The 12,806-nt window shown below is 45.2% G+C and overlaps 1 protein-coding gene across 4 annotated transcripts in view; it reads left to right on the forward strand.

Annotated features, from left to right (window-relative positions):
- abcd4 (ATP-binding cassette, sub-family D (ALD), member 4) overlaps positions 1–7,663 on the forward strand; it is a 56,410-nt gene extending 48,747 nt beyond the window's left edge. For 3 of the 4 annotated variants that reach the window (XM_064991705.1, XM_064991706.1, XM_064991707.1), the window contains exons 13-19: positions 1,837–1,985; positions 3,628–3,664; positions 3,811–3,860; positions 4,732–4,784; positions 6,136–6,212; positions 6,535–6,650; positions 7,056–7,663. In XM_064991705.1, the coding sequence (XP_064847777.1) occupies positions 1,837–1,985; positions 3,628–3,664; positions 3,811–3,860; positions 4,732–4,784; positions 6,136–6,212; positions 6,535–6,650; positions 7,056–7,124 (551 nt within the window). In that variant the 3' untranslated portion in view covers positions 7,125–7,663. Of the gene's footprint in view, positions 1–1,836; positions 1,986–3,627; positions 3,665–3,810; positions 3,861–4,705; positions 4,785–6,135; positions 6,213–6,534; positions 6,651–7,055 lie in introns of those variants that run through there. The other variant, XM_064991708.1, reaches the window with a different exon arrangement.
- The last annotated feature ends 5,143 nt before the right edge of the window (positions 7,664–12,806 follow it).

Below are 12,806 nucleotides of genomic sequence, written 5' to 3' on the forward strand. Positions count from 1 at the left end.
AGGTAGGGGTAGACTGGTATAATATACAGGTAGGGGTAGACTGGTATATTATAATATACAGGTAGGGATAGACTGGTATATTATACAGGTAGGGGTAGACTGGTATAATATAATATACAGGTAGGGATAGACTGGTATATTATAATATACAGGTAGGGGTAGACTGGTATAATATACAGGTAGGGGTAGACTGGTATATTATAATATACAGGTAGGGGTAGACTGGTATAATATAATATACAGGTAGGGATAGACTGGTATAATATACAGGTAGGGGTAGACTGGTATAATATACAGGTAGGGGTAGACTGGTATAATATAATATACAGGTAGGGATAGACTGGTATAATATACAGGTAGGGGTAGACTGGTATAATATACAGGTAGGGGTAGACTGGTATATTATAATATACAGGTAGGGGTAGACTGGTATATTATAATATACAGGTAGGGGTAGACTGGTATAATATACAGGTAGGGGTAGACTGGTATAATATACAGGTAGGGATAGACTGGTATAATATACAGGTAGGGGTAGACTGGTATAATATACAGGTAGGGGTAGACTGGTATATTATAATATACAGGTAGGGGTAGACTGGTATATTATAATATACAGGTAGGGGTAGACTGGTATAATATAATATACAGGTAGGGATAGACTGGTATAATATACAGGTAGGGGTAGACTGGTATATTATAATATACAGGTAGGGGTAGACTGGTATATTATAATATACAGGTAGGGGTAGACTGGTATAATATACAGGTAGGGGTAGACTGGTATATTATAATATACAGGTAGGGATAGACTGGTATAATATACAGGTAGGGGTAGACTGGTATATTATACAGGTAGGGGTAGACTGGTATATTATAATATACAGGTAGGGTAGACAGGTATATTATAATATACAGGTAGGATTAGACTGGTATATTATAATATACAGGTAGGGGTAGACTGGTATATTATAATATACAGGTAGGGGTAGACTGGTATATTATAATATACAGGTAGGGGTAGACTGGTATATTATAATATACAGGTAGGGGTAGACTGGTATAATATACAGGTAGGAGTAGACTGGTATAATATACAGGTAGGGGTAGACTGGTATATTATAATATACAGGTAGGGGTAGACTGGTATATTATAATATACAGGTAGGGGTAGACTGGTATATTATAATATACAGGTAGGGTAGACAGGTATATTATAATATACAGGTAGGATTAGACTGGTATATTATAATATACAGGTAGGGGTAGACTGGTATATTATAATATACAGGTAGGGGTAGACTGGTATATTATAATATACAGGTAGGGGTAGACTGGTATATTATAATATACAGGTAGGGGTAGACTGGTATATTATAATATACAGGTAGGGGTAGACTGGTATATTATAATATACAGGTAGGGGTAGACTGGTATATTATAATATACAGGTAGGGGTAGACTGGTATATTATAATATACAGGTAGGGGTAGACTGGTATATTATAATATACAGGTAGGGGTAGACTGGTATATTATAATATAGAGGTAGGGGTAGACTGGTATATTATAATATACAGGTAGGGGTAGACTGGTATATTATAATTTACAGTTCGGGGTAGACTGGTATAATATACAGGTAAGTAGACTGGTATAATATAGAGGTAGGGGTATTTTGTAAATGACGTCGCCGAAGTCGAGGATCGGTAGGATAGTCAGTTTTACGAGTGTATGGAGATGGCCGCAATGCTGCTGCCCATGTTCTCACAGACGACATAATGGGACAGATACAAAGAAGAGTCGTCTAACTAAGTCTATGGCTCATCCCGAAACACAGGCACTGGGAAGACCTCCCTACTGAGGGTCCTGAACCGCCTGTGGGAGGCCGACAGCGGCTATGTCCAGATGACGACGTGTTTCGGTCCCAGGGGAATCCTCTTTCTGCCTCAGAAACCCTACCTGACTGACGGAACGCTCAGAGAACAGGTAAGTACTATATTACCCAGAAACCCTACCTGACTGACGGAACGCTCAGAGAACAGGTAAGTACTATATTACCCAGAAACCCTACCTGACTGACGGAACGCTCAGAGAACAGGTAAGTACTATATTACCCAGAAACCCTACCTGACTGACGGAACGCTCAGAGAACAGGTAAGTACTATATTACCCAGAAACCCTACCTGACTGACGGAACGCTCAGAGAACAGGTAAGTACTATATTACCCAGAAACCCTAACTGACTGACGTAACACTCAGAGAACAGGTAAGTACTATATTACCCAGAAACCCTACCTGACTGACGGAACGCTCAGAGAACAGGTAAGTACTATATTACCCAGAAACCCTACCTGACTGACGGAACGCTCAGAGAACAGGTAAGTACTATATTACCCAGAAACCCTACCTGACTGACGGAACGCTCAGAGAACAGGTAAGTACTATATTACCCAGAAACCCTACCTGACTGACGGAACGCTCAGAGAACAGGTAAGTACTATATTACCCAGAAACCCTACCTGACTGACGGAACGCTCAGAGAACAGGTAAGTACTATATTACCCAGAAACCCTACCTGACTGACGGAACGCTCAGAGAACAGGTAAGTACTATATTACCCAGAAACCCTAACTGACTGACGTAACACTCAGAGAACAGGTAAGTACTATATTACCCAGAAACCCTACCTGACTGACGGAACGCTCAGAGAACAGGTAAGTACTATATTACCCAGAAACCCTACCTGACTGACGGAACGCTCAGAGAACAGGTAAGTACTATATTACCCAGAAACCCTACCTGACTGACGGAACGCTCAGAGAACAGGTAAGTACTATATTACCCAGAAACCCTACCTGACTGACGGAACGCTCAGAGAACAGGTAAGTACTATATTACCCAGAAACCCTACCTGACTGACGGAACGCTCAGAGAACAGGTAAGTACTATATTACCCAGAAACCCTACCTGACTGACGGAACGCTCAGAGAACAGGTAAGTACTATATTACCCAGAAACCCTAACTGACTGACGTAACACTCAGAGAACAGGTAAGTACTATATTACCCAGAAACCCTACCTGACTGACGGAACGCTCAGAGAACAGGTAAGTACTATATTACCCAGAAACCCTACCTGACTGACGGAACGCTCAGAGAACAGGTAAGTACTATATTACCCAGAAACCCTACCTGACTGACGGAACGCTCAGAGAACAGGTAAGTACTATATTACCCAGAAACCCTACCTGACTGACGGAACGCTCAGAGAACAGGTAAGTACTATATTACCCAGAAACCCTACCTGACTGACGGAACGCTCAGAGAACAGGTAAGTACTATATTACCCAGAAACCCTACCTGACTGACGGAACGCTCAGAGAACAGGTAAGTACTATATTACCCAGAGACCCTACCTGACTGACGGAACGCTCAGAGAACAGGTAAGTACTATATTACCCAGAAACCCTACCTGACTGACGGAACGCTCAGAGAACAGCTAGAAAACAACATTAATTTGTTTGTTTTGTTCATTCCTACTTTGCTCACAACCCTACTCACCAGTTGAGGAAGATCGCACTAGTGTAACAAAATTTAACTAACTTGTTTTTTGTCCCTCTCCTCAACAGGTGATCTACCCTCTGAAGGAGATCTACCCTGTATCAGGTATGGTGTTGTGAAAATGGCATTCTCAGGGCCACATTTTGACATTAAGAGAAAGTGTCACGAGGAGGCAATAGTCATCCATACCCCCCCCCCCAAAAAAAAAACAACTTCTCAGTGTTAAAGCCATGCCGGCTGTCTTTTCACAGGGTCAGTGGACGATGAGAGAATCATACAGTACCTGGAACTAGCTGGAGTGGTAAGTTTTTATATTAGCATATTTTTTTTACCTTTATTTAACTAGGCTAATATAGTACTTACCTGTTCAGTTAAGAACAAATTCTTAATTTCAATGACGGCCTAGGAACAGTGGGTTAACTGCCTTGTTCAGGGGGCAGAACGACAGATTTGTACCTTGTCAGCTCTGGGGTTTGAACTTGCAATCTTCCGGTTAACAAGTCCAACGCTCTAACCACTAGGCTACCCTGCCGCCCCTCCACTCTAACCACTAGGCTACCCTGCCGCCCCTCCACTCTAACCACTAGGGTACCCTGCCGCCCCTCCACTCTAACCACTAGGCTGCCCTGCCGCCCCTCCACTCTAACCACTAGGCTGCCCTGCCGCCCCTCCACTCTAACCACTAGGCTACCCTGCCGCCCCTCCACTCTAACCACTAGGCTACCCTGCCGCCCCTCCACTCTAACCACTAGGCTGCCCTGCCGCCCCTCCACTCTAACCACTAGGCTGCCCTGCCGCCCTCCACTCTAACCACTAGGCTGCCCTGCCGCCCCTCCACTCTAACCACTAGGCTACCCTGCCGCCCCTCCACTCTAACCACTAGGCTACCCTGCCGCCCCTCCACTCTAACCACTAGGCTACCCTGCCGCCCCTCCACTCTAACCACTAGGCTACCCTGCCGCCCCTCCACTCTAACCACTAGGCTACCCTGCCGCCTCTCCACTCTAACCACTAGGCTACTCTGCCACCTCTACACTCTAACCACTAGGCTACCCTGCCGCCCCTCCACTCTAACCACTAGTCTACCCTGCCGCCCCGCTTACAGTTTTACTCTGTATATTTTTCCTATACTTACGCTATTCTAAGGATATGACCCCTCTCTGATGTTCTAGTCGAGTCTCCTGAAGAGGGCAGGGGGACTGGATGAGCCTGTAGACTGGAACTGGTAAGGAACAAACACATGTGGTCTTGACTTTCTGGTACCCGTAGTTACTACAGTTCATGTATACAGTCACGTCCAAAATGATGGGCACCATTTGATAAATATAAAAGACTTTTAAAATAACCAATACAAATATTGAGCTGCATTGTATGCGACATGCCTACGTACAGACTTGAAATCATTGGCCACTCTAACAAATGGATCACTAGTCACTTTTTATTATTAATGTTTACATATCTTGCATTACTCATCCCAGATGTATATACTGTATTTTATACCATCTCGTCTATGCCGGTGTATTAGGTAGTTGTTGTGGAATTGTTAGATATTACTGCATTGTCGGAACTAGAAGCACAAAGCATTTCGCTACACTCGCATTTACATCTGCTAAACATGTGTATGTGACCATTAACATCTGCTAACCATGTGACCATTAACATCTGCTAACCATGTGTATGTGACCATTAACATCTGCTAACCATGTGTATGTGACCATTAACATCTGCTAACCATGTGACCATTAACATCTGCTAACCATGTGTATGTGACCATTAACATCTGCTAACCATGTGTATGTGACCATTAACATCTGCTAACCGTGTGTATGTGACCATTAACATCTGCTAACCATGTGTATGTGACCATTAACATCTGCTAATCATGTGACCATTAACATCTGCTAACAATGTGTATGTGCCCATTAACATCTGCTAATCATGTGATCATTAACATCTGCTAACCATGTGTATGTGACCAATAACATTTGATTTGATTTGATTACTAATACAGTTGCTCAGAGAAAAATATTTTGTTTTAACAAGTAATAAAAAACATTAAAAAATCTTTAAAAGATAGGAGAATGTTATTTTACAGATTTATTTTTTTCTCATCTTCATAAACGGTGCCAATGATGTTGGCTCTCATGGTACATCGGGCTGACCTCTCTCTCTCTCTCTTTCTCTCTCTCTGTGTGTCTCTCTCTCTCTCTCTCTCTCTCTGTCCCTGTCTGTCTCTCTCTCTCTCTGTCCCTGTCTGTCTCTCTGTCTCTTTCTCTCTCTCTCTGTCCCTCTCTCTCTCTCTGTCCCTGTCTGTCTCTCTCTCTCTCTGTCTCTCTCTCTCTTTCTCTCTCTGTCTCTCTCTCTCTCTGTCTCTCTCTCTCTTTCTCTCTCTCTTTGTCCCTGTCTCTCTCTCTCTCTCTCTCCTTCTCTTTCTCTCTCTGTCCCTCTCTCTCTCTCTGTCCCTGTCTGTCTCTCTCTCTCTCTGTCTCTCTTTCTCTCTCTCTGTCTCTCTGTGTCTTTCTCTCTCTCTCTGTCTGTCTCTCTCTGTGTCTCTGTCTGTCTGTCTCTCTCTGCAGGTATGATGTTCTGTCTCCAGGGGAGATGCAGAGGCTTTGCTTTGCCCGACTCTTCTACCTGCAGCCTAAATACGCAGGTCTGTTGCCGACCCACGTTACCATCGATGCTGACCGTATGATACAATGTATCTAAGTGTGTAATGACTGCATTAGAACTACGGTGGAGATCAACTCTATTTCAACTTTTGGTTGATTCAAGACATCAAATACAAAATTCAGTGAATAAACAGGAAATTGGACTCTTTTTTCTTCTGTCAGTGTTGACTTAGGCCAGTGCTAACTCCCTGTGTGTGTGTGTGTGTGTGTGTGTGTGTGTGTGTGTGTGTGTGTGTGTGTGTGTGTGTGTGTGTGTGTGTGTGTGTGTGTGTGTGTGTGTGTGTGTGTGTGTGTGTGTGCCAGTGTTGGACGAGGCGACCAGTGCCCTCACAGAGGACGCAGAGGAGCAGATGTACCGAGGCTGTAAGCAGCTGGGAATGACCCTGGTCAGCCTGGGACACCGCAGCAGCCTGGAGAAGGTACACAAGTTGACATAAGTATTATGTAGTGAATGTGTTATGAAGTGCTTATGTATGTGTTATGAATATGTTATGAAGGGTTAAGAATGTGTTATGAAGGGTTATGAATGTGGTATTTATGTGTTATGAAGGGTTATGAATGTGGTATTTATGTGTTATGAAGGGAGATGAATGTGGTATTTATGTGTTATGAAGGGAGATGAATGTGGTATGGTGTATGAATGTTATGAATGTGTTATGAAGGGTTATGCATGTGTTATGAAGGGATATGAATGTGGTATGTGTTATGAAGGGTTATGGTGTATGAATGTGGTATTTGTGTTATGAAGGGTTATGAATGTGGTATTTGTGTTATGAAGGGTTATGAATGTGTTATGAAGGCCCTTCTGACTGTTCCCCCTCCAGTACCATGACGTCTCATTGAAACTGTGTGGAGAGGGACGCTGGGAGCTGACCAAGCTTAAACAGGAGTGATGCTTGAAACAATGACTGGTCACAACCAAACCTTAACACAACCAAAATGTAAATGACCACAACCCAACCAAAGCACAACCACAATATGACTGGCCACAACCCAACCAAAACACAACCACAATGTAACTGACAATCACTTATTAACCAAAACCAGTGTTCACTGGCACTCTTTTACATTTAGTCTTAGTCATTTTGACTAAAATATAATTAAATCTTGGTCATATTTTTGTCATTTGAATAATAAATTAGTCAAAATGACAAACATTGGTCCATTTTAGTCAACTAAATGCCTTATCATTTTAGTCACGTCACATTTGTATTGTCTCATTAAGTAAATATACAGGAAATATTCACACTTTGTCCACATTTTGTTGTGTTACAGCCTGAATTTAACATTGATTAAATGTAGATTTTCTATGTCACTGGCTTACACACAATAACCCATCATGTCAAAGTGGATTTAATTTTTATTTTTATTTTTTTACTAATTAATAAAAAATTCAAATCTGAAATGTCTTGAGTAAAATAAGTTTTCAACACCTTTGTTATTGCAAGTCTAAATCAATTCTGGAGTAAATTAATAAGTCACATAATTTTTGAATGACTACATCATACATACAGATAATTGTAAGGTCCCTCAATCGAGCAGTGGATTTCAAGTACAGATCCAACCACAAAGACCAGGGAGGTTTTTCCCCAAGGGGTTGAAGTCAGGGATCTGTACATGCCAGTCAAGTTTTTTTCCCACACCGATGCCTCGCAAAGAATGGCACATTTATTTGTAGATGGTTAAAAATGTTTAGAAAAAGCAGACATTGAATATCCCTTCTAGCATGGTGAAGTTATTAATTACACTTTACATCTTATGCAGAATGGCTTACAGTCCATTCATCTTATGTATATGGACTCCTGCTCGTCAAACATATCATTGCATAATCATGGGCATTAATATTGAGTTGGTCCCTCCTTTTGCTGCTATAACAGCCTCCACTCTTCTGGGAAGGCTTTCCACTAGATGTTGGAACATTGCTGCCATAACAGCCTCCACTCTTCTGGGAAGGCTTTCCACTAGATGTTGGAACATTGCTGCTATAACAGCCTCCACTCTTCTGGGAAGGCTTTCCACTAGATGTTGGAACATTGCTGCTATCCAGCCTCCACTCTTCTGGGAAGGCTTTCCACTAGATGTTGGAACATTGCTGCTATAACAGCCTCCGGGACTTCTGGGAAGGCTTTCCACTAGATGTAGGAACATTGCTGCTATAACAGCCTCCACTCTCCAGGGATGGCTTTCCACTAGATGTTGGAAAATTGCTGCTATAACAGCTTCCGGTCTTCTGGGAAGGCTTTCCACTAGATGTTGGAACATTGCTGCTATAACAGCCTCCGGTCTTCTGGGATGGCTTTCCACTAGATGTTGGAAAATTGCTGCTATAACAGCTTCCGGTCTTCTGGGAAGGCTTTCCACTAGATGTTGGAACATTGCTGCTATAACAGCCTCCGGTCTTCTGGGAAGGCTTTCCACTAGATGTTGGAACATTGCTGCTATAACAGCCTCCGGTCTTCTGGGAAGGCTTTCTACTAGATGTTGGAACATTGCTGCTATAACAACCTCCACTCTTCTGGGAAGGCTTTCCACTAGATGTTGGAACATTGCTGCTATAACAGCCTCCACCCTTCTGGGAAGGCTTTCCACTAGATGTTGGAACATTTCTGCTATAACAGCCTCCACTCTTCTGGGAAGGCTTTCCACTAGATGTTGGAACATTGCTGCGGGGACTTGCTTCCATTCAGACAAGCGCATTAGTGATGTTGGGCGTTTCGGCCTTCAGGCTCGCAGTCAACATTCCAATTCATCCCAACGGTGTTTGATGGGGTTGAAGTCAGGGATCTGTGCAAGCCAGTCAAATTTTTCCACACTGATCTCGACAAACCATTTCTGTATGGACCTCACTTTGGGCAAGGGGGGCATTGTCATGCTGAAACAGGAAAGGGCCTTCCCCAAACTGTTGCCACAAAGTTGGAAGCACAGAATCGTCTAGAATGTCATTGTATGCTGTAGCATTAAGATTTCCCTTGAAGACAACCCCAACCTAACCACAATATAACTGACCACTACTCAACAGAAGACAACCACACAACCCAACCACAATGTGCCTGCGCCACTCTCCAAGTCATAGTAACTAGTATTGGTAACTAACATCGCTCTAAATGCAGCTCACTTATTGTGGAATATAAAGTGAACAGGTTAAAGTGAAGCTGTGGGACTGTTGTCAAGGTGAAGCTGTGGGACTGTTGTCAAGGTGAAGCTGTGGGACTGTTGTCAAGGTGAAGCTGTGGGACTGTTGTCAAGGTGAAGCTGTGGGACTGTTGTCAAGGTGAAGCTGTGGGACTGTTGTCAAGGTGAAGCTGTGGGACTGTTGTCAAGGTGAAGCTGTGGGACTGTTGTCAAGGTGAAGCTGTGGGGCTGTTGTCAAGGTGAAGCTGTGGGGCTGTTGTCAAGGTCAAGGTGAAGCTGTGGGACTGTTGTCAAGGTCAAGGTGAAGCTGTGGGACTGTTGTCAAGGTCAAGGTGAAGCTGTGGGACTGTTGTCAAGGTCAAGGTGAAGCTGTGGGACTGTTGTCAAGGTCAAGGTGAAGCTGTGGGACTGTTTACCAGGTCAAGGTGAAGCTGTGGGACTGTTTACCAGGTCAAGGTGAAGCTGTGGGACTGTTTACCAGGTCAAGGTGAAGCTGTGGGGCTGTTTACCAGGTCAAGGTGAAGCTGTGGGACTGTTTACCAGATCAAGGTGAAGCTGTGGGGCTGTTTACTAGGTCAAGGTGAAGCTGTGGGACTGTTTACCAGGTCAAGGTGAAGCTGTGGGACTGTTTACCAGATCAAGGTGAAGCTGTGGGACTGTTTACCAGGTCAAGGTGAAGCTGTGGGACTGTTGTCAAGGTGAAGCTGTGTGGGACTGTTGTCAAGGTGAAGCTGTGTGGGACTGTTGTCAAGGTGAAGCTGTGTGGGACTGTTGTCAAGGTGAAGCTGTGTGGGACTGTTGTCAAGGTGACGCTGTGGGACTGTTTACTAGGTCAAGGTGAAGCTGTGGGACTGTTTACTAGGTCAAGGTGAAGCTGTGGGACTGTTTACCAGGTCAAGGTGAAGCTGTGGGACTGTTTACCAGGTCAAGGTGAAGCTGTGGGACTGTTGTCAAGGTGAAGCTGTGGGACTGTTGTCAAGGTGAAGCTGTGGGACTGTTTACTAGGTCAAGGTGACGCTGTGGGACTGTTGTCAAGGTGAAGCTGTGGGACTGTTTACTAGGTCAAGGTGAAGCTGTGGGACTGTTTACTAGGTCAAGGTGACGCTGTGGGACTGTTTACTAGGTCAAGGTGAAGCTGTGGGACTGTTTACTAGGTCAAGGTGAAGCTGTGGGACTGTTGTCAAGGTGAAGCTGTGGGACTGTTGTCAAGGTGAAGCTGTGTGGGACTGTTGTCAAGGTGAAGCTGTGGGACTGTTGTCAAGGTGAAGCTGTGGGACTGTTGTCAAGGTGAAGCTGTGGGACTGTTGTCAAGGTGAAGCTGTGGGACTGTTTACCAGGTCAAGGTGAAGCTGTGGGACTGTTTACCAGATCAAGGTGAAGCTGTGGGACTGTTTACCAGATCAAGGTGAAGCTGTGGGACTGTTTACCAGGTCAAGGTGAAGCTGTGGGACTGTTTACCAGGTCAAGGTGAAGCTGTGGGACTGTTTACCAGATCAAGGTGAAGCTGTGGGACTGTTTACCAGATCAAGGTGAAGCTGTGGGGCTGTTTACCAGGTCAAGGTGAAGCTGTGGGGCTGTTTACCAGGTCAAGGTGAAGCTGTGGGACTGTTTACCAGGTCAAGGTGAAGCTGTGGGACTGTTTACCAGGTCAAGGTGAAGCTGTGGGACTGTTTACCAGGTCATGGTGAAGCTGTGGGACTGTTTACCAGGTCAAGGTGAAGCTGTGGGACTGTTTACCAGGTCAAGGTGAAGCTGTGGGACTGTTTACCAGGTCAAGGTGAAGCTGTGGGACTGTTTACCAGATCAAGGTGAAGCTGTGGGACTGTTTACCAGATCAAGGTGAAGCTGTGGGACTGTTTACCAGGTCAAGGTGAAGCTGTGGGACTGTTTACCAGGTCAAGGTGAAGCTTTGGGACTGTTTACCAGATCAAGGTGAAGCTGTGAGCCTGTTGTCAAGGTGAAGCTGTGTGGGACTGTTGTCAAGGTGAAGCTGTGTGGGACTGTTGTCAAGGTGACGCTGTGTGGGACTGTTTACTAGGTCAAGGTGAAGCTGTGGGGCTGTTTACCAGGTCATGGTGAAGCTGTGGGACTGTTTACCAGGTCAAGGTGAAGCTGTGGGACTGTTTACTAGGTCAAGGTGAAGCTTTGGGACTGTTTACCAGGTCAAGGTGAAGCTGTGGGACTGTTTACTAGGTCAAGGTGAAGCTGTGGGACTGTTTACTAGGTCAAGGTGAAGCTTTGGGACTGTTTACCAGGTCAAGGTGAAGCTTTGGGACTGTTTACTAGGTCAAGGTGAAGCTGTGGGACTGTTGTCAAGGTGAAGCTGTGGGACTGTTGTCAAGGTGAAGCTGTGGGACTGTTGTCAAGGTGAAGCTGTGGGACTGTTGTCAAGGTGAAGCTGTGGGACTGTTGTCAAGGTGAAGCTGTGGGACTGTTGTCAAGGTGAAGCTGTGGGACTGTTGTCAAGGTGAAGCTGTGGGACTGTTGTCAAGGTGAAGCTGTGGGACTGTTGTCAAGGTGAAGCTGTGGGACTGTTGACAAGGTGAAGCTGTGGGACTGTTGTCAAGGTGAAGCTGTGGGACTGTTGTCAAGGTGAAGCTGTGGGACTGTTGTCAAGGTGAAGCTGTGGGACTGTTGTCAAGGTGAAGCTGTGGGACTGTTGTCAAGGTGAAGCTGTGGGACTGTTGTCAAGGTGAAGCTGTGGGACTGTTGTCAAGGTGAAGCTGTGGGACTGTTGTCAAGGTGAAGCTGTGGGACTGTTGTCAAGGTGAAGCTGTGGGACTGTTGTCAAGGTGAAGCTGTGGGACTGTTGTCAAGGTGAAGCTGTGGGACTGTTGTCAAGGTGAAGCTGTGGGACTGTTGTCAAGGTGAAGCTGTGGGACTGTTGTCAAGGTGAAGCTGTGGGACTGTTTACCAGGTGAAGCTGTGGGACTGTTGTCAAGGTGAAGCTGTGGGACTGTTTACCAGGTGAAGCTGTGGGACTGTTGTCAAGGTGAAGCTGTGGGACTGTTGTCAAGGTGAAGCTGTGGGACTGTTGTCAAGGTGAAGCTGTGGGACTGTTTACCGGGTCAAGGTGAAGCTGTGGGACTGTTGTCAAGGTGAAGCTGTGGGACTGTTTACCAGGTGAAGCTGTGGGACTGTTGTCAAGGTGAAGCTGTGGGACTGTTTACCGGGTCAAGGTGAAGCTGTGGGACTGTTTACCGGGTCAAGGTGAAGCTGTGGGACTGTTTACCAGGTCAAGGTGAAGCTGTGTGACTGTTTACTAGGTCAAGGTGAAGCTGTGGGACTGTTGTCAAGGTGAAGCTGTGGGACTGTTTACCGGGTCAAGGTGAAGCTGTGGGACTGTTTACCGGGTCAAGGTGAAGCTGTGGGACTGTTTACCGGGTCAAGGTGAAGCTGTGGGACTGTTTACCGGGTCAAGGTGAAGCTGTGGGACTGTTGTC

Source organism: Oncorhynchus masou, chromosome 16 (genome assembly GCF_036934945.1).
Source record: "Oncorhynchus masou masou isolate Uvic2021 chromosome 16, UVic_Omas_1.1, whole genome shotgun sequence".
NCBI classification, from domain to species: domain Eukaryota; kingdom Metazoa; phylum Chordata; class Actinopteri; order Salmoniformes; family Salmonidae; genus Oncorhynchus; species Oncorhynchus masou.